Here is a 22,705-nt window from a genome sequence, read left to right as displayed (position 1 = left end):
TTTCAAATACCGGTTTAGCAGCGGTTCTCTTAATCTGATGAATTTATTTGGCAGAAATCTTCCTCATTATGTATGAATTAGCCACAAGCCTCCTTACAGTACGATGATCACGCTTAAGTTTCTGTGAAATATCTAATGTTTTCATATCTTGTCTGCTGTTCGGCTGCAGAGAGACTGCTTAATTACTTTGAGCGTCCTTAGTAGGAAGTAGTTTTCCTTAAATTGGGCTCCCCTAATTAGCACAGGTGTCTGAGATCTGAGACTAATACCAAACACTAGTGATGGAACGGGCTGATTCCAAACTAAGTCAATATTGCTAGTTCCACTGGTGGCAAAACAACCCCAAAGCATGATACACCCATCCCTACGTTTCACACTTGGCAAAGCATCTTTTCATTAAATGCAGTTAATTTTTCTCCAAATATACATTTGCTGAGCGTAGCCTAAGACTTCAGTTTCATTTCGTCAGTTTACAGCTCTTGTTTTCTAAACTCATCTGGCTTCTCTAGTTGTTCTGTAGTCTCCTTCAAATATTGACTTTTATGATGAGGTCACGGTAAAGGTTTTTTAATGACTTCCATTGAAATTATGTTTAAACAAGCATTGCTGTGACATTTGCTGAGAAATCACTGATGCTCATAATAACACAGTCTTTTTATTTTTATACAGAAATACATGAAGAAATGGAATTACGTAAGTAAAATTTCTCTGTGATCATTTTACACATTTCTGTGCTTCAGGAGGGGGGATACTCAAGTTGTTTAGGAATGCTTTTGTGTTTAACTTCCCAAAGTTGGGAACAGCAAACAAAGGAGATGCCATAAAGGCGTCAAACAAAGGAGGATAGTATTACAGAAAACAATAACAAACACAAAGCCACTTTCACTCTTGAAGGGGAAAACAAGTCACCATACTGGTTGCCCCTCTATAAAGGTGCAATGTTGGGTGGCTGTTTGGAATGAGCTTTTATGCAGAGCTCAGCAGGTGTGAGCAGGAGGACCCCCTGAGGATGAGACCAGGGTGCTTTGTCCTTGCACTTCCATCCCAGCCCACCAAAAGCACCTGCACAGTAACTCCTGAGTCGAACTGAGTCGTTATCCTGCAGGCTGTCCTAGTAATATTAGTTATATGTTGGTCAAATGATAAATCTGAATCACTTATGGCGGCAAGCTTTTTAGCTGCTGAACCAGGAACAACAGAGAAATCAGTCAAGTTTAATATTAAGTTAACATGATTTCTTGCAGCTCTACAGTAGTTGTATTTTCAGAAATTTCAGATTTTCCCAATATTTTCTAAATGTGTCTATTTTTTTGTCCCCACAGTTTTACTAAACGATGATGGTAAGTTATTTTAATCTTACGTTAACAAATTGGTTTCGTCAGTGTATCCTTTATTGAAGTATTTGAAGCACAAAAAAATGGAGGAAAGACTAATACCAAAACTAGTGATGGAACGGGCTGATTCCAAACTCAGTCAATATTGCTAGTTTCACTGGTGGCAAAACAACCCCAAAGCATGATACACCCATCCCCACACTTCAAAGTTGTTCTGTAACTTCCTTAAATGCTGACTCTTATGATGTTAAGTTTTCCTTTTTATGACTTTTCTGTTAAGATTACGTTTGAACAAGCAAAGCTGTGACATTCTCCTGGTGTGGTGAAATAATAATTGGTGCTCGTAATAACAGTATATTTATTTTAATGCAGATGAAGATGAAGAAACTGAATTACGTAAGTAGAATCTTAAATTTCTCTGAGATCTAGTCACGTAATTATGATTCCAAATTCGTTGTACTTTTGAGAATAATTATAGATTTCAAAAATTGCTTTAAAATATAATAGTGTGATTATTATTTGGGTGATTGGGTGAATTTTTTTTATATAAATAAGGAATGCAAAAACTACATTAAATTCATTGTACACTGTACTGTCGCCGTTGGTTTGCTCACTGGGGGTCTTTGATCCTTCATGTCTTACGTTATTTCTTCTTTGTCTCTGTCTTTTATTAATTACTAATTATGTAAAGCTGCTTTGTGACGTTGTAACAGTTGTAAAAAGCTATACAAATAAATCTGACTTGACTTGACTTCTAAATGACCACAATAATAATTACTAAGTTCTGAATATTTGACACATTGTTTAGTATTTAGTGTAATGTATTCAGGCATAATATGTACCTATCTGACTAATAAGATAAGATAAGATAAGATAAGATAGTCCTTTATTAGTCCCGCAGTGGGAAAATTCACAGTGTGACAGCAGAAAGGGATAGCAAGACACTCAGTTACAAAAATGTAGATAAATAATTTACACTATATACACACAATATAAATAAGAATTAAAAAAAGCAATAAACACACTATTGATGTTTTCCATGCGGGTCATCATCTTCACACAATAGTTTGTCACCAAATACTATTTCTTTTATTTATTTGAGATGCTTTTAACAATCTTGGAAAGAAATCAAATGTGCACTCTGCAGACTTAACCACGGTAAGCGGTACACATCACACTAGTTCCAGACATATTAGAAAATGAAATGTTCCAGAATTTGAAAAGTAACTACTATGTGTTAAGTGTAAGTATGGTGTAAGTATCGCTTAGTACACTTTCATTAAACATAAAGAAAAGCATAAAGACCCCAAGCAATCCAACAGTTGCAAGGAAAAACTGGAGAAAGAAACCTTGAGAGGAACTAAGACTCAACAGGGGGACCCATCCTCTTTTGGTCAGAACTATTTATAAATGATTGATAAAAAGTCACTGTACCACCACATCAGACTGTTCTACTGCTCAGGTGTGCGGATATAAAAGAATTGTTTTGGTAATTGCAAATAATAGTTCTTATGTGTAAGTATATATAGTGTTAAGTCTATATAAATATCTACTGAAGCATTGGAAGAAGCAGACATGGTGATTAGGTAAGACAGATGAGGCTGGAGGTGACATGTTCTTTACCCAATGTGTCTCTTTAACAGGTGAAGATACACGTCAATACAACACCAGAAGATCAGTTGACCCTAGACAAGAATGCAGATTAATTCTTTTGGGAGGTGATGAAGCTGCTAAGCGTGCGACATGCAACATTATATTCAGGAGGGTGCAGACACAAGAAAAAACTCAAAGAGGGTGTGAGAAGATAGAGGGCTGTGTTAAAGGACAATGTGTCTCTGTAGTAAACAGTCCTTCTTATTGGATGGAACACCTGGCATCACTTTTTTTTTTTTCCAGAAAACTCAGAAGAATCAAGAGTGAACTGCAGGAATCTATATCCCTAGTGTTCCCTGGCCCTCATGCCTTTCTGTTGGTGACTAAAGTTGGTTGTGACACTGGTAAAGAACGCTATCTGTTAAAAGCAATAAAATCGGAGTTTGGGAAAGAAGCCTTAGACTACAGTGTAGTGCTGTTCATCAATGGCTCAGAGCAAAACTATTTGCAGATTGCCAAGAACTCTAACGTGAAGAAGTGCGGAGGAAGATACCACTTCCTACAGGACACTGATCAAAGTGTTCAGGAACTGTTCAGCAAAGTTGTGAAAATGACAGATAAGAAACCGTGCAAGTTTTTCATCCCATCACCATATGAACATTTCATGAAAATTAATTTTGAGTCATGGGAAAATTTTCAAATAATGCAAGACAGTAAACTGAGGAAGGAGTTGGAGACTTCCAGGGGGAATGAGAGTAAACTGAGCAAGGAGTTGGAGACTTCCAGGGGGAATGAGAGTAAACTGAGCAAGGAGTTGGAGACTTCCAGGGGGAATGAAAGTAAACTGAGCAAGGAGTTGGAGACTTCCAGGGGGAATGAGAGTAAACTGAGCAAGGAGTTGGAGACTTCCAGGGGGAATGAGAGTAAACTGATGAAGGAGTTGGAGACTTTCAGGGGGAATGAGAGTAAACTGAGGAAGGAGTTGGAGACTTCCAGGGGGAATGAGAGTAAACTGAGCAAGGAGTTGGAGACTTCCAGGGGGAATGAGAGTAAACTGAGGAAGGAGTTGGAGACTTCCAGGGGGAATGAGAGTAAACTGAGCAAGGAGTTGGAGACTTCCAGGGGGAATGAGAGTAAACTGAGGAAGGAGTTGGAGACTTCCAGGGGGAATGAGAGTAAACTGAGCAAGGAGTTGGAGACTTCCAGGGGGAATGAGAGTAAACTGAGCAAGGAGTTGGAGACTTCCAGGGGGAATGAGAGTAAACTGAGGAAGGAGTTGGAGACTTCCAGGGAGAATGAGAGTAAACTGAGGAAGGAGTTGGAGACTTTCAGGGGGAATGAGAGTAAACTGAGCAAGGAGTTGGAGACTTCCAGGGGGAATGAGAGTAAACTGAGCAAGGAGTTGGAGACTTCCAGGGGGAATGAGAGTAAACTGATGAAGGAGTTGGAGACTTCCAGGGGGAATGAGAGTAAACTGATGAAGGAGTTGGAGACTTCCAGGGGGAATGAAAGTAAACTGAGCAAGGAGTTGGAGACTTCCAGGGGGAATGAGAGTAAACTGAGCAAGGAGTTCGAGACTTCCAGGGGGAATGAGAGTAAACTGAGCAAGGAGTTGGAGACTTCCAGGGGGAATGAGAGTAAACTGAGGAAGGAGTTGGAGACTTCCAGGGGGAATGAGAGTAAACTGAGGAAGGAGTTGGAGACTTCCAGGGGGAATGAGAGTAAACTGAGGAAGGAGTTGGAGACTTCCAGGGAGAATGAGAGTAAACTGAGGAAGGAGTTGGAGACTTTCAGGGGGAATGAGAGTAAACTGAGCAAGGAGTTGGAGACTTCCAGGGGGAATGAGAGTAAACTGAGCAAGGAGTTGGAGACTTCCAGGGGGAATGAGAGTAAACTGAGCAAGGAGTTGGAGACTTCCAGGGGGAATGAGAGTAAACTGATGAAGGAGTTGGAGACTTCCAGGGGGAATGAGAGTAAACTGATGAAGGAGTTGGAGACTTCCAGGGGGAATGAAAGTAAACTGAGCAAGGAGTTCGAGACTTCCAGGGGGAATGAGAGTAAACTGAGCAAGGAGTTGGAGACTTCCAGGGGGAATGAGAGTAAACTGAGGAAGGAGTTGGAGACTTCCAGGGAGAATGAGAGTAAACTGAGGAAGGAGTTGGAGACTTTCAGGGGGAATGAGAGTAAACTGAGCAAGGAGTTGGAGACTTCCAGGGGGAATGAGAGTAAACTGATGAAGGAGTTGGAGACTTCCAGGGGGAATGAGAGTAAACTGAGCAAGGAGTTGGAGACTTCCAGGGGGAATGAGAGTAAACTGAGGAAGGAGTTGGAGACTTCCAGGGAGAATGAGAGTAAACTGAGGAAGGAGTTGGAGACTTTCAGGGGGAATGAGAGTAAACTGAGCAAGGAGTTGGAGACTTTCAGGGGGAATGAGAGTAAACTGAGCAAGGAGTTGGAGACTTCCAGGGGGAATGAGAGTAAACTGATGAAGGAGTTGGAGACTTCCAGGGGGAATGAGAGTAAACTGATGAAGGAGTTGGAGACTTCCAGGGGGAATGAAAGTAAACTGAGCAAGGAGTTCGAGACTTCCAGGGGGAATGAGAGTAAACTGAGCAAGGAGTTGGAGACTTCCAGGGGGAATGAGAGTAAACTGAGGAAGGAGTTGGAGACTTCCAGGGAGAATGAGAGTAAACTGAGGAAGGAGTTGGAGACTTTCAGGGGGAATGAGAGTAAACTGAGCAAGGAGTTGGAGACTTCCAGGGGGAATGAGAGTAAACTGAGCAAGGAGTTGGAGACTTCCAGGGGGAATGAGAGTAAACTGAGCAAGGAGTTGGAGACTTCCAGGGGGAATGAGAGTAAACTGATGAAGAAGTTGGAGACTTCCAGGGGGAATGAGAGTAAACTGATGAAGGAGTTGGAGACTTCCAGGGGGAATGAGAGGAAACTGAGCAAGGAGTTGGAGACTTCCAGGGGGAATGAGAGGAAACTGAGCAAGGAGTTCGAGACTTCCAGGGGGAATGAGAGTAAACTGATGAAGGAGTTGGAGACTTCCAGGGGGAATGAGAGTAAACTGAGCAAGGAGTTGGAGACTTCCAGGGGGGATGAGAGTAAACTGAGGAAGGAGTTGGAGACTTCCAGAGAGAATGAATGTAAACTACAAAAGAAACTGGATAATTCCAAACTAAGAGAGAGTGAACTAATGTCGGAGTTGGATCTCAGACGTAGTGAGACTGAGGTAAGTGAGGTAACAAGACAGCAAAAGGTGGAGGACAGAGTGGCAGAGATTGAGAACAAAGAGCAAGATCCACAAGCCAGAGGAGCAACACCAGTGCGGCGTGGAAGTAAACAGTTAATTCCTCCAAACTGTAAGTACTTCTTCACATGCTCGATGCAATTACACATTTTTACAGGTTACGGACTGTAGGTTTAAAGAAATGTACAAGGCTGAGTAGCTTGATATTTTCAATAGTGTGATAGCTTGTTAGTTTTTACAATTACAATAGTTTTTTAAAAATTACAATATACCAATTAAATGTTACTCTGTTTTTTGTTATTATTCTGCTTTATTCCCTCATCAAAGATACATCAGTGTTATTAATAATAATAAAGTACAGATTTTCCAATTCCAGATTTTTGCAACTGTTTCTAAATTTCTAATGACTTTTTCCTAGTATCAGAAAACCAGAGTAAATTACAGAAACCCTCTGAATGAATACAATGGACAGAAAAGAGGTAAGGGTGGGTGTTCACTAACTTTCACATATTAAGAGTCAGTTACCAGTATAAAGAGTGCACCTGTTGGTTTTAAAAATTGTATATTTAATACATTCTAAATTAAAAGGGTGCCAGGTATTAATATTATAATGATGTTCAAACTAACAATGCTAAGGTGAGACCTCATGAGCTATTGCATAGTGACTGTCTTTGCTCTAGGTATAGACCATAAAGCATATACATTATATTGCCAGAGGTATTCACTATACCTCTATGCCATCCCAGAAGAGCTACGGCTGTTATAACTGCAGAGGGTGGCCCGACATCATATTAAACCTTTTGGATTAAAAATGGGATGTCACTCAAGTTCCCATGTGTGCGAAGGCAGGCGAGCGAATGCTTTTGGCAATATCGTGTATCAATGTCTAAAACGATTGGATTTGTGTATTTCACTGTTGTTGGCAGCATCAGCCAGACCTGCTAGAATTTTGCAGCATTGTGGATATATATTTAAGTAACATTTTAAGTGTAGAATGTGTTAAAGATTGAATACGATATTCACTGTACTGTATATTCATGTTGCTTAGGTCAGGTAATATTATGTGGTTTAATTGTAAAAGTGCTGAGACCTTCAAAAACTTGAAACTTTTGTCTTTACAGTTTTGGTGTGGTGATGAGCATGATGGTGGAGCCATGTCATCCTACATAGTAAACAAATTGTAGCTGCATTTGTTAATTGCTAAATAGTACTAAAACATATAAACACAATTAACTCAGTACAACTCTATGTTGTTTTAGAAAGGTACACTTTACAGTCTACATACAAAAAATAACAATAAGAAGAAATGTGATCAGTGTAAAGAGGCTGTTCATCCAACTCTACAAGATTTTGTTTATAATGTGATCTAATGTGTCTGACGTGTCAACCTGTAAATAAAAAAGTACACCAATAAAACTCAAGTTCTGAATTTATTTGGGGGGATATGCTCTATAATAATCCTTAACATATTCTTATTAAATTATATGTTTAAAATGTTATCAATATTAGAGATATTAAACATAACAGAGGTGGTCTCTTATTGTTCCCCAATTAAGTACATATATTTGTGTTGGTTTATAGACCAAAAACAGTTGTAATTAATTTCTGAAGAAAAAAAATATTGTATTCATCCATAAAATGCACTGTAAATTTAAATGATTACTATCAGTGTAGAACAGATTAAAATGGAATGACTATTAGCTAAAAGGATGACTAAGAGTATTTCACTATATCATTTATAAACCCACAATAGCTGAACTTCGCTTCATCAATTTCTTCCTGACCTGTGGATAGTATGAGCCAATTTCATCAAACGCTGCTCTGGAGAGGAAAAAAACATCCACATAGTTTTTTGCAATGACTGTATCTCTGCACAGTCCTTGCTTCAGCAGCAGATGAACACCCAAAGAAGTTCCAGCAGAATGGTATTCAATGACTTCTTTTCCAGATCGGTATGAGCACACTTTAACTGTGCCAAGTAATATTAAATGCATGCCGCTGCCCTTGTCTCCTTTTCTGTTGATGTACTGACCTAAAACACAGAGGTCAGTAGTGCCTGATAAATGCTGGAGCCGACTCCATATAAGGGATATCATAATTCATATATAGTAATGTGTAAAATGCCTACTTGAAGTACTGAATACTTTTTGAAGGCTCTATGCGCATGCCTACAGAGTTTGACTTCACTGCCTTAGTCCCAAAGATAAATTAAATGAATGCCAATTCATTCAATTTTCAATTAATTTGCTGATGTTTGAATTAACTGCCTTTGGGGTAAATTAGCTATTCAAATCTGACATAGCATGCAGTTCAATACTTAACACACATCATAGACCCATCAATAAACACTGCAGCTGTCATTACAGTTTAACGGTTAGATAATTTATTGGAAAGAAATGGGTGTGCAAAACACTGAATTATATTTTATATTATATTATATATTTTATATATATTATATTATATATTATATTACACATGATTATATTCTATTATTGCTATAATTTCAGACTTCACAAACAATTATTGTGGACCATTACTTAAGCCTTAACAACAACCCATGATTTTATTTACACTGAACTCATTCATTGTTTCTTCTGAAATCAAGGGTTAGAAATCAAGAGCTAATCCTGCTTCTGTTGGAGTAACTGTCTCTACTGTCCAGGAAAGAAGGCTATCTACTAGACTTTGGAGGAGCATTGCTGTGAGGATTTGACTGTATTCTGTGACAACAGCATTAGTGAGGACAGGATGATCTCCATCCCAAAAGTATTAATTCCATCATTCCAGAGAACAGAATTTCACTTTATATGCCTCTAGCCTACGCCTGGCATTACGCATGGTGCTAATAGGTTCATGTTTATTTGCTCCCGAGAGTCCTATTCTAAAAAATGAAATATAAACGCCCATTATTTTAGAGGACAAAAGCTTAGCCTTGGTCTTAGGCTGCAGTTCTAGCTGACATGCAAGAATGCAATAAATCTAATGCAACAATTTTGTTAACCTGTGGATCATCTTAAAACAAAAGGCCACAATTATCTGCCCACAACATTCAATAAACCGGTTTTATGTATACTTTCTGCTAGTTCCTTAAACATAAAAAATGTTGTGCTGTTGAGTTTGGAACTGAGATTATGATCTCCCCCTGCAACTCTTCCTCTAAACCGGTGTGGTAAAGCTGAAGTATGTTTTAAATGGTCTCCCTGCTAAAATAATTATAATCTGTTTGCATACTAATAAAATGGATTAACTCTGAATTAAATTATTTTTAGCTGCACATGTACAGTACTTATATATGTGAATATTTGTGAGTTTTACAGAACATTATTCTGAATTCTGAGTTTGTTCTCAGATCATTACACAACATTTGACTTGTCCAACCTTGTTCAGTCCTCATGTGTGCCACATGTATGTGTGTGTATTCTTACCTGGGACATAACCTTTAAGAATCATTTTACTTGACAGATGCCATAGAAAGACTCTTGTCAGATGGCGGAACAGCTGATGTTTCTTGAGGTGATCAATGCTGATTCTAAATTAGAACCATAACAACACAGTCTCAAGATATGCTGTGTACTGGGCATTGGCAACTTACACCACAACAGGATATGGAGATATTAAGCCAAGCACCTTTAGAGAAGTCATCTTTGCTATTTTTTATAATGATTCTATTAAAAATTCATGTGAATTCAATTCAATTCAGGGTAAGTTCCCCAATTGAAGAGTCCCCTTGCCATTACTTTCCAAATATAAGTGATTAAAGAGATAAATAAATATTAAATCTTCCTCCAAGCACACACAAAGTTTATCACATTATGTATCTCCAAAGCAATTATTAACTTAAAAAACTAAAAAGATCTAAAAGAACTAAAGATCAGATAGTAATTCAAATGTACCTTGAAAATATCTCCGCTTTCATGCAGTGGGGAAGGTCCTTGAACAAAGTTTCTGAATCTATCCCTTTTGCATGCGTCCATCTATAGTTGTAAAACCGAATCACCTGGTTTTGTAGTGAAGATGGAATATTGTGATCCACCATGTAGGCCTGGATGGTCTGGAATTAAGCATGCACATGTAATGAGTAGATAAAATGTTTTTACAGTTGCTGTATAAGTAGCAGGTAGATAAGGTTACACTGTGCTTTTGCAGTTACCTGTAGCTTCTCCTCGAAGGCAACCTGGGCTGACTGGTTGTTTGTTTGTGTGGAAGAGATGCGTCCCATGTTGTAATTCACATGAATTTTTAATAGAATCATTATAAAAATAGCAAAGATGACTTCTCTAAAGGTGATTGGCTTAATATCTCCATATCCTGTTGTGGTGTAAGTTGCCAATGCCCAATACACAGCATATCTGTAGACCTCAGGGAAGAAATATATATCTGCAAAAATATAAATATAAATGTGTCAGTTATCTGAACATGTAAACCCAGGTTGCATTGTTTTTGAGATGTAATGATCAGGTTAGTATTTGAACAGTTTAAGTTTTTACACTGCTATCACATGTTTACATTGCACTCCTATTGATCACATATTATATAAAGAGTGTATATTGTGTATATTGTCTATATATAGTTATTCATATCTCTATATTCATATCTCTATATATTCTACTGCAATTTATTATATCTGTATATATTTCTCTTTTTTTTTATATAAATCTTGTAGTCTCAATCCATATTTTTCATACATTCTTTCACAAGTTTGTATCCTTATTGTTTCATGTGACTGGAGTAATCAAAGCATTAACTACTAGCTGTATCATACATGACTATGTTTGTGGCAAACTCAACTATTATTGTCTGATATCTGAAAGTATGCATATCTCATAACTTAATTTCACTGAATCATTAATAAACCGCTAATTGTATATCTAAACCATGTTCTGCATGAGCTACATGCAGACATGCAGACAGCTACAGACATCTAAAGGTATGTATTGTATGTATCTGCACATAAGCCCCTGGCAATAGTTTATGTCCAGTTGTGTTGTATTATGGTATTAGGTAAACAATAGTGGCTACGTTAATTTAGTTTACAGTATATATTTTAGTATCTTTTACGCAATCTTTCTATACAGTATTCAAATATATACTGTAAAAATATACTAATAAACTGAAAGTAAAAAGTAATTAACAGGCAGTAGGTTCTCAGTAAAAAATATTCATATCCATATGCATATCTTAATCTTAATTTACAGTCCCGATAATTTATTGAGGCAATCTTCATATCCAGGACACTGTATATTTTATTTTAAAATGTTAACTGCAGTATTTTTATAGAACAGTGCTATCAATTGCAGTATAGTGCATAAGTACTGAATTAAACTGCAATGTACAGTAACATAATATAGTAATTCTCTGTAGAAACCTTACTGCTGACAAATCTTTCAGAGTAAAATAACATTGATGAATTTCAGCTACACCTATAACTATACTTAAGTGCTAACAGTACGAGCATGCTACTGCCACAATAGCATTAAACTGCATACCATGCACACCTTGTACAGATTTTAGTAGTTACAAGCTGATTATGCTGATCTTTAAGACGGCAAAGCTAGCAGAAACCACAGTAGTCATTTAGTGTTTCCCTGAACCATCAATCAAAACGTCATTTATTTAAAAGGAATAAATCTTACCAAATTCACTCAGCCATGACTGATTTCCAAAATGTATCACAAATGCAACAAACGACATTGCAATACAGTGAATTAAAAGTATTGTGTTCACCGTGGTCTTGATAATTCTGATGACCATGAGACTGTAAAAACAAAGAAATGATTGTTACATTTTACATTTTATGCATTAACCAATTTCAGAATTTAATCTACATAATAAAAAAATCCTTCACACTTTTTACAGATTTAGAAAGGTCTAAATCTATGTTTTTGCTTGGGTGATGTTTTTGCTTGTGCAAACTAGTTACATTTTTTTATAAATAAAAAATATACACACACATAAATACATATATATAAACATACACGTGTGTGGTATATATATACACACACACACACACACACACATATACACACTAACAATTACTGTAATTGTCCTAAAAACAGGGTTAAAGATAAGGAAGTACATTTGAAAATCAACATACTTTGAAGTTATTAATTGCTCTTCATTCCACATGAACACTAATGCCGTTGCAATGCGAAAAAGGTGGCCAGTCCGGGCATAAGCAAGGAGAGGCAGGAACATCATCGGTGGCATTTCATACATTTGGTGCAGAACAGTCCATGCATATGGAAAGGAGCAAATTACATCGAAGACATATCCTACTTTTCTGGTCATAAAGTTCCGAGACACCAATTTGTAGTTTGAGATGTACGATCCACTTTCATCATAATAACAGATGTGGAATTTCAGAATGATCTAGAGCAAAAAAGAGGAAGCAAAAGTTAGTTTCCCATTTAAACAAGGGTTATATTTTGGTGGGCTCTGCTGTTTTTACATAGGTACAAAGAGAGACTATGTGATCAAGTGAATTATTACAGTGTAATGGGCTCATTAATCACTTACCTCAATCATTTGAAGGTACTCAATAATCATAGTGAATAAGAAGATGCCTCTATCCAGATCAAAAACAAGAGGCTACAGTTCACAAGTGTTATTAAAAAGAAAGAAAGAGAAAAATGTAAAATTATTTACAGCATATTTACCTCTGCAGCTTAATTTTTAATAGTGACATTTTCAGACAACATTTGTGACATGTTTATGTGGTTCACAATATAATAATGTAATGCCTCCCTCTGCTGGCCTCAGAGGGCAGCCCATGCACAAGGGCTGGTGCAGTTTATTTCTGGACTAATAAGAACTGCTCTTATGCTCCTCTGTTTTGTGTGCAGGTGTGGAGTCTACCAATGACACTACCTGATCTTGCACTTGTGATGCTTTTTTGGTTTACTTGCGATTTTTGACACCCTTCTTGTTTTTGCTACTATAGTATGGATTTGCATTTGATGTACCTGCCTGCCTGTGTTTTGACGCCTGCATGTCTTGACCATGAGTTTTGCCTTAGCCCTAATAAAGTCCTTTTGTGCATGCAGCAAGCCTCAACCACTCTATCACACATAATCTTATTTCTGCTTAATCTGGTTAGTTTGAAGTGTGACTTAAGAATGAACAATTATTTGTGAAATCACTTAACAATTGTCTATAAATTATGGAATTCCTGCAAAGTCTGAAATTGGTTATACATGCAAGTTTGCTAAGTTTGCTAAGCCTATTCAGATTATTTGACCTTTTTCACAGTATAGAAAAACAGATACCACATTAGTATAATCTGGAATTCCTCATCAGGGGCACCCTAAAACAGGTCATGTAATCTGTGAAATGTCTGGCTGTCCAAATCTGGGAGATCACCCTTAGTTTAGTGATGAAATGTAGCTTGTTTATAGAGTTTAAGTGTGAATTTCAGTGTGGAATCTGAGTAATATTTCCCTTACTTACCATATATGTTATTGCCCAGAAACTAATTATAATTAGCAGACAGGACGTATACTGATACACAACACGGATGGTGTTGTCTGGGCTAACTGTGGTGTTGTGTATTGTCATCACTTTGTCCAAAACTCTAATCAAGAGATGCAGAAGCCGAATCCACAGAGGCAGTGCTTTACGCTTTTGTTTTCTCTCGTCCTCAGCCATGGCATCCCTGTAGATCTTAAGGTCTGAAAGAAAAACAATCACATTTTTAATATGTGCAACACGTTATCAGATCATTTTTACAAACGTAATGACAGAACCTGGTCCAACATATACATTTGAAACAGCAGTCAGAATGGCTAATGTGTATATTAGCAAGGGTGGGCCGGGTTTCCGGGTTCTCACTTCCATCTAACACTACCTTCTTCAGGACATTTAATTTCCAGTCAAACCAAAAAATAAATTGGCACAGTCCAGCTGTGTTCCTCAGCACCACACCTCTAAACAAAAACAGCCATACTTGGGTTTTTTAAAACATTTCTGACCACGCACATGCTAAATGGATTGACTGGATCTAAATGGACATCCACACAGCTTGGAATAGAAATTAACAGCCAAGGTAAGGAGGAGGTGAATGCATCTCTACCATCTCTACACCAGGTAAGCTAATTCAATCATTTATAATAATTCAGACTTCCTAATTTTATTATAATTGGAAAATGTGAATAATTTTTTATGCTTTCTAAATATCTATGCTATCTAATAAGCTCTCATATTAAAGGTCAAAAGTACTTTTTACTGCAACAGCAACTGCATTTTGCTGAGACAGCAACTATCACAAACCATACAGGGAGACTGTTCAGCCTCAAGGGGGCATTACAGTGCAATATTAGAGGTCTATGATGGCTGAGCAGATCACTCTCGGAATTCACCTGAAAAAACAGTGGTCTGACCATCCCATTGTGTGAACGTGGTGCTTCTGTAAGTATTGTTCTAGTGTGTACTTCAGTTTAGGAAAACAACAACTCATCATAATTTCTGTAAAGGTACATAATGCATTATCAACAGGAACTATATAAGTTCCCCCAGCAGGCTGCAAAAAATCACTGCCCTGATTTTAGCATCATCAAAGGCCATTGTCACGTTGGAGATAAATGTTCCAATGGAAAATAATGCTGTCAAAAAAAAGAAGAAAATACAAATGTGTAGTTCCACAGTGAAGTCCGGAGTTATGGGTGATTGCCTGTGGAGTTTGGGTACACTTGGCTACCAACATCTGCAAGTGTCTCTGCATCAAGAAATCCATTCCAAGGTCTTAATGCTGGACCTGAAAGACCTGAGCATGTCTCTGATAATATACCCTAGAACTGCCTCATAACATGTTTTCTTACAATACGTTTAGTTTGGTGTTCAAAAACTACACAAGGTTTTAAAACCTGAACTTTAACTTACATCCAGTATCTCTGAGGAGAAGGTCCTCTGCAGATTCAGACCTAGTGCCCTTCAACCTCTGATCTTTTCCCTGATGAAACTGATCCTTCTTCATTGCAGACGCTCTTCTCATTTGCTCACAAATGTCAGGAAAATACTTAATGGTTTCATCTAGACTTTTCTTTGATAACACAAACAGGTCACAGTTGGTTGCAGCCCTATAAAACAAAGTGGGTTAAATTACACCACATATTTGTTACACTGAATAAAGCAGCTGTCCTCCCTCAAATCACAGCTAAAGTGCCTATGAGCAGAGCACCTAACCCCCAACTGCTCCCCGGGCGCTGGAGTTGCTCCGGGTGTGTGTGCACACTGCCCCTAGTACATTTACATTTACGGCATTTAGCAGACGCTCTTATCCAGAGCGACTTACAAAGTGCTTTGCTATTTACCCAAGAAAAGCCTCAGCTAGTTAGAATAGACTAATAATTCAAAGGATACCTCTAAGCTTAGACATTGCTAAACACAATACAATAAGGCGACCATAGAACTATTCGTCCAAGTACTCTCTGAAGAGGTGGGTCTTCAGTTTGCGTTTGAAGACAGTGAGCGACTCGGCCGTTCGGACACCCAGGGGCAGCCCGTTCCACCACTTTGGTGCCAGGACAGAAAAAAGCCTGGACGCTCGTCTTCCGTGGATTTTGAGGGAAGTAGTACACTGGTGTGTATGTGTGTTCACTACCACAGATGGGACAAATGGATATCTTCCACAACATCTTAATGTAGCAGAATTAATATATTTGAATGAAAGTAATTAAAGCAATGTATTCATTCTCAGAAGTCAAAGGCTGATCTTCATTTGTAATGATAATGTGCAGTGTTAATGTCTTCAGGAGCTATGTGAGGAACGCTCAAACCATTACAGTAGCAAAGAAAATAATACATGACAGGAATAATAATAAATAGTACAGGAACCCTCAGATTTTTGGGAATAAAAAACTCCTCATTTTAATGCAATCCAATTATGGTTGTTTTCAAACTCTGCAAGCTAACAGTACTGCTTATTCCTTTGTTAAGTCTTGGCTGACAACAATTCAGTAAATGTTAACTCAAAAACTGTCAAATCAGGATATTTGTCTCTCAGATATACACCACCCCCTTCTAGTAGCCAGTAAATCACTGAATGTAGATAGAAGCAGTAGTCTAACCAGGATTACGTACAACATATGTATACAACATACAACATACAAGGTAAAATAGCCTATATGTTAATATGTTCAATTCTTCAAATCAAACACTGAATGTCTTTCATATGTTCATTGTTAATCTAGAATGACCAAAATAATGTCCAACCTAAAACCTACTAGAATCCCACAGAAATTAGCTTTATTGTACAGGGGTGTTTGTTTGGGCTGTGTTTTGAAAATTGTAACCTGAGCTGACGCTCTATGGTCCAATAGCGATGACTTGCCACTGAAACATTAACATTAATATGGTAAGACTTTGGGTGTCGCTGCATTTGAGAAATCATTTGCTAGCTTACAAGGGCATCTACATCTGGGTTATATACAGAAACACTGACAGTGACTGTTGAGTACACTCACCTTATTGTAGTGTTTCTTGGTTCAGCAAATAATAAACTGTCTTCTCCAAAATACTGTCCATCTCTCAGTTTGACGACAACGTCCAGTTCATTCTGTGATAATACATCAACTTCTCCCTTGTCAATGAAATACATCTAGGAAAAGATAAATGTTAAAATACAAACATTATTATTTGTATTAATTATTAATAATAATTACACTGAACAATTCTCTTAGCTAAAAATGCAGTTTGTTTAGGCCGGGCAAATACTGTCAAGCCATTACAGGCCACTGAACAGGACAAGAACTTTCAGGGCCCGTTGATTGTATGCAATCTTTTCATTAACTTTTCACATATTTGTCTTAAAATTATAAATCCAGCACAACATAATAGTGTTTCGGCTTAGATTACGCAACAGTCAGTTCCGGCCACGGAAGCTGATTGATTGAAAAGCATTTATGACATGATATGGCGAAATAACACTGTATCACTGACCGCTATTGCTATAAATCATATAAAGACCCAAGAAGCAATGTAAAGCTCTGAGAAAGTAAACAAGAACAGCCTAAAACTAAACTAAAACAATCAGGAGAAAAATACACAAAAACTGGGATAATGGGGTTTAATTAGCTGGTCTGTGTGAGGAGCCGGAGAAGGACCTCCAGGCTGAGCAGTGAGGGAGTGGGGCTCGTTACTGTGACATTGCAGCAAGGTGCTTGTTAAGGAATTGTAAGCTGGCAGAAGGAAATGCCAACATCAAAACATTAAATGCTACTTTTACTCCTCAATTTAATTAATTTCATACTTTATTTGTTTTCGGCTCGCGTCTGCTTCATCATTGTCGTGCTGTTATTTCACAATAACACTCCCTCTCGTGTTCTGTTGCTTTATTATAAACCTTAACCATAAACACAGGCTTTCTATTGAATTATTTTTTCTTAGCTGACACAAATGACCACTGCAATAATGCTAATTTCCAATAGCACATGTGTGCATCTGTCAGTATTGTTTGGGCAGTAATATAAATACACACTGCTGTCAACTCCAGATTGTTGGAAAGGTTCAATTCAACGTACAGATTGAACAGAGCTGCAGTAATCCAGTCAGGAAGTGTCTCGATCAGGGAGTGTTTATAGCAAGTTGATACTGAATAGCTTTTTTCAATGAAGGAAAGAATCATATTAAACTGTAGTTTTATGTTAATTAAAGTTGTCTGTCATATAATGTTTAAAGATCCGGGACACTTAAATGTGACAAATAAGCAAAAAAGGAGTCAGGGACAAATCCATTTAAAAACACAGCTCTATAACGTCCAAAGTGTAATGTTGGGACATTTCTGTTTCACTGATTACAAAATCAACAAGCTGTGAAAACGCAAGTCACCTCTGATCCAAATGTCCCTTTCTTGCAGATCACATCATTGGCTCTGTAAAGGCATGGTCGAATATGTCTTGCTAACATTCGGATGAAACCACAGTCAGTTTCCAAACGATCTATGCTGTCTTTTTTCAGGGCTGTCTGAAAAATTGGTTGCTGCAAATACCGTTTAGTATGTAAGTACAAAAAGCATAATATACTGTGCATATAGACAGTGAACAGTGTTTGTGCTGTATATTTAAGTTGGCTGGAAAAAGTTAAATACAGTATTTGGCTAAACATAATATTCACAAAATTACTGCTTTTATTTCTGGTTATTTCTGACAGCCAGAATCTGTGGCCGTACTAATATTCTCCACAAACATGAAGGAAAATCTGTTTACCAGTTTAATCTTGCACTGAAAATGTTGCAAGTAGACAACATTCAATAGCCAATTATAAAATTCTTAACAAAACTAATTATATCTCATTCTTCTCAGTATACAACGATCAGACCGAACATTAACAGGTGAAGTGAAGAACACAGATTTTGTTAATCTACAGTCAAGGGGAACTCCATTCCTGAAGGTGTTTTGTTAAAGCAGGAAAAGTGGGCAAGAAAAAAAGGACGTAAGAAGTGGAGAAAATTGGTAGCTAGAGAACTGTGGTAGCTAGAGAACTGGGTCAAAACATCTCCAAAACACCAGACAGGTCTTGTTGGGTGTTTCCGGTACACAGTGGCCCAAGGAAGTGCTCCAAGGAAAAACAACTGGAGAACTGATAACAGGGTCCTTGATGCGATCCATGGAGTTCTCACTTTACACACTTAGTGTTGGTGCAATACAGGACAGGATACTTTCAGATGTTTTGTGGAGTCTGATCTGTTTTAATGGCACAAGGGCGACCTAGTCAATATTAAGCAAGTGGCGTTAATGTTATGGCTAATCACATGTAGTGCGTGTAGTTTGGAGCAAAGTTATTTAGAATGGGCGCTCCCCCAGAAGTGCCAACTTGGGTAATATGCTGGCCATGGATGAAAACCCGACTGTCTTACTCACTAAAGGGTTAAACCCCATTATCAAACACCAAATATAATAAACGGTAGCTGCTGCTCGTAGACATTTCAACTTTATAATCTAGAAATCTGTCCCCCAGTTTCACCAGTTGGCCAGAAAGGAGAGTACTGAGAACATAGCAAATAACAGCAGTAATTATGTTTATGTTAATCAGCGGTTACTTAACATAGATACTGGTAGTATTACATCAAGCTTTCCTGACAGCTTTTTCTCCAGAGGTGATAAATGTCTGTCCATCAATTGTGCTCTTAACTTCTTCTTCAGGTTAAGTCCAAATGCCTGGAGCATGCAAGACAAAGCAATGGATTTATCATTAGAATTAATAAGTTACATATAACTGACTGTAATACATGTAAATGCCTTATCTTACCGTTGCAATAACATCAGCATAAAGAATAGTTGATATATCACCAGAAAGTGATGAAGGTAGGTACTTGAATATTGTGTCATCGTCAATTCCTTTTGTCCGTATCCATTTAAATGCATAAAAATGCAAAGTACTACTGTATAAGCTTCCTGTTATTTTGTTACGCTGTCATAAAAGAAAACACTTTATACAGAACACAGTTCGAAAGGGATGAAAATGAAAATGTTAGTAACATTTCAATCAATACCTTCAAGAACAATTTCATGCTCTGTGTTTTTTCTGTAAAGTCAGTCCTTAACACATCAGCATTGGCCAGCACAGCCGCTGAAGATCCTGATAACCAGCCAGAATACAATGTTCCCACAATCATGATGAAGATCATAAGAATTTTCTGTGAAGATATTCAACAAAAGTGGATGATGGAGGCTTTTAAGCTTTCCATAAGGGAAGCAAATGCAGCTGCGGTTTGTTGATGCACAGATAGATCCTCTTCTTCCACATATTTTCTGCTTGTACAGTGGAAAGTGGTACAGAGTGAATAAGCAGTTTCTCTTTCTACAGAACTAAGGCAGATGGCATATCTATCATCAGTGTTTAGCTGTCATCTCAAGAGAGGTGTTTAAAGTGCTGTTTATGGTGCGTGTTCATAGACGGTGTAAGAAATTATTAACCCCTCAAAATATGCAAAGAATGATCCTCAAAGTATTTATTGTAAATATCTGGTGTACAATTAAGCATATTTGTGCTGAAACATGCCCAAACATGCTCTCCCAACACACATGGCAAACATCTCTGAGCCTAATTCCCCAATCTTTCTCTTTTTCTCCCAGTTTGGTACCGCCAATTAATCCACCCCTTTGTGGGTAGAAATGCATGCGTCCCCAGCACCAGCAATGCTCCCAACACTAGGAGGTCAAGGACTCCAATGCATGCAAATCCAGCCACCATCTCTCTACTAAGAGATGGCAGCCAACACGAGAACACGCTTGGAAGCTTGCTGGATCCCCATCCACACGGCACCAGCTAACAGACACCTGTACCAGCCAACATTACTTTAAGAGTGACTGTGCAAATATGATGATAAATGTTATGCATTTAATTAAAGGATATTGATCTCAGACTCAGAGTTATTGGGAATAATAGGTAGGCGTATATTGAGTAAAACCTGTAAAAGCGAAAATTACCTCAATTGTACTTACCATATGAGTCAGGTATGGATGAATGTCTCCAAATCCAGTCCCACACAAAGTAACAGTGGCAAAGTATAAGCTCAGGGAATACAGCTCAAAAAAGGTGGCAGTGCCTGAAAAGGTACAATCAACAGTGCTGAATGTGAGCAATGTTAACACATACGTTAACAACAACATTAAGCTACAACCTCAAAAATAATTGAGTGTTTGAATGTACATATACTATGTAAACGTATGTAATATTAATTTTGATGGAGCTTTTCTATTTAGGAGACATTGATAGGTGTTTAATTCTGCAGCTCAACAAGTCAACTTTAAGTTGGTAAAAAATTAAATTACTTAAATCTTTTAGCAGCAGCTGCTAGTCAAGATGATTGAGCTAAGTCAAAAGATTTTAACTTGATACATACTAGCATTGATAGCACTTGTGTAGTCCAAGTGTGTCACCCAGGATAACTCAGTGCAGTTGTGTTTGACAACAGGAAAAAAATACTTGGTGGTGTCACCGTACATGTCTGCTACAGGGCAGACTGCTGCAAAGATGATGCAAGTGGTAAAATGTAGAAAAAGTATACTATACAAAACAAAACGCAGAAAAGTAAGGATGGCCTTTTCTGTTGATATTCCTGACTGCCAAAAGGAGTATGCCAGGGGAATGCGATACAACTGGAAAACATGTGGGATTCTCATGCAGGCATACAGATGTAAAATTTCATTGTTGCCATAAAATCCACTTTGTAGGTGTGGTAACATCAGACACAATACTTCCCAGGGAAAGCAACTAATAAAATCCAGGAGAAAGCCGGTATGGACATAATGTCTTGCTGTTTCCAGCGTGTCGAGCTTGAGAAGGTTGCCTTTATAAAAAGCCACATGAAGGCGGATGTATATGTCTATCCAGCAGGCGAATAGAAGAACGTAAGAAACTATCCAAAGCTCTGTTTTATAGTGTAAAAATGCACAAAGTAGAGAGGAGATGAGGCTGACGGCCACAGCTACAATTATTCGAACAATTTCCCATTTGATGTAAAACCCATCACTGGGCAGAATGGCGTTTCTGAAAGAGAGCACAATGTTTTCTATAACAAATGATGTCTGTTCATGAATGAATACACATAAATATTAGCTGTTCAGATGAATATGGCTGTGCATTATTCTCACTCACACTCACAGAAGGGCTTCAGAAAGGGTGCACACCAAAAAGGGTGCTTACTCTTTGCTTAATTAAGCAAGCACATAATTAAATAGTTAAATCCACACTTGTGTCAAGTTTTCAATGGAGTGAGTGAGTTAAACTTGTCAATACAGAATGCATATAAATTTAACTCCAAGATAATATACATTATTTAATTTACGCAATCATGTGAGTCCATATTAATATTTATGAAAATTCATTTTTATGCTGTTTCTGTAGTACATCATTGAATACTCTTTGTCTGCCATCTCCATCAGGGACAATACTGTATAGCTGTACTGAACCAGTGCAATTATATATTACAATTACACTATTAATTAATTAAGTAGTTAATAATGTTATAAATTTACATTAAATCTGCAATCTGTTTTGATGACTCAAACAATGACACAAATGTGTCATAAAAATGTAAATGGTACATGTTAAATCCCATGCATCATTAACACAGCAACTGTGTCCCATTTACAAAATGTTAGTCTTTTACAAAACCACTCATAAGAGGTGTCACTCTGTAGTGTGGAGTGTGTTTTTTTTTCCCAAATGACAACTATGCACTTTCATTCAGTATATATATATAGTATACATAAAGATTTTGAAGATATGCTGGGATTTAACAAATCCTTCTGTTCACACATTAGTACACATAAACATAGCATACAGAAAAAAACTACTTTAAGTAAAACCTATTCTGTTCATACCGCATCAAAAAAAACGATGGACACGTTCTAAAGAAGAAGTTCTGAAGCCACTCCTTCAAAGTCCTGAAAAAATACACATACACATAAGACCTATCGCACAAACCTCATAATGCTACAGAAACATTAAAAAACAGTCTAAAATCAGTTAAGATTCTAATCCAGATGCTCTAAAACATGAGTAAACATGAGTACAGTGAAAAATTATA

At 37.5% G+C, this 22,705-nt stretch overlaps 2 protein-coding genes across 2 annotated transcripts in view; one reads left to right on the top strand and one right to left on the bottom strand.

Annotated features, from left to right (window-relative positions):
* Positions 1–683: 683 nt before the first annotated feature.
* On the top strand, positions 684–6,351 carry LOC140539719 (uncharacterized). Its single transcript, XM_072662478.1, has 5 exons — positions 684–693; positions 1,323–1,340; positions 2,978–3,619; positions 4,529–4,748; positions 6,024–6,351. Exons 1-5 carry the CDS (start codon positions 684–686, stop codon positions 6,349–6,351), a joined length of 1,218 nt encoding a protein of 405 aa, XP_072518579.1.
* A 1,565-nt stretch (positions 6,352–7,916) lies between these two features.
* Positions 7,917–22,705, bottom strand: part of cngk (cyclic nucleotide-gated potassium channel) — a 29,792-nt gene continuing 15,003 nt past the window's right edge. The window contains exons 23-36 of the mRNA XM_072662477.1: positions 21,017–21,663; positions 20,616–20,719; positions 19,664–19,807; positions 19,420–19,581; positions 18,001–18,150; positions 16,638–16,771; positions 15,055–15,251; positions 13,627–13,847; positions 12,275–12,549; positions 11,814–11,935; positions 10,331–10,557; positions 10,074–10,231; positions 9,606–9,709; positions 7,917–8,212 (exon numbers count right to left, since the gene is read on the bottom strand). Of these exons, the coding sequence (XP_072518578.1) occupies positions 7,917–8,212; positions 9,606–9,709; positions 10,074–10,231; positions 10,331–10,557; positions 11,814–11,935; positions 12,275–12,549; positions 13,627–13,847; positions 15,055–15,251; positions 16,638–16,771; positions 18,001–18,150; positions 19,420–19,581; positions 19,664–19,807; positions 20,616–20,719; positions 21,017–21,663 (2,941 nt within the window). The remainder of the gene's footprint in view (positions 8,213–9,605; positions 9,710–10,073; positions 10,232–10,330; positions 10,558–11,813; positions 11,936–12,274; positions 12,550–13,626; positions 13,848–15,054; positions 15,252–16,637; positions 16,772–18,000; positions 18,151–19,419; positions 19,582–19,663; positions 19,808–20,615; positions 20,720–21,016; positions 21,664–22,705) is intronic.

Source organism: Salminus brasiliensis, chromosome 18 (assembly GCF_030463535.1).
Source record: "Salminus brasiliensis chromosome 18, fSalBra1.hap2, whole genome shotgun sequence".
Taxonomy (NCBI): domain Eukaryota; kingdom Metazoa; phylum Chordata; class Actinopteri; order Characiformes; family Bryconidae; genus Salminus; species Salminus brasiliensis.
This window is presented reverse-complemented; position numbering and strand designations above follow the sequence as displayed.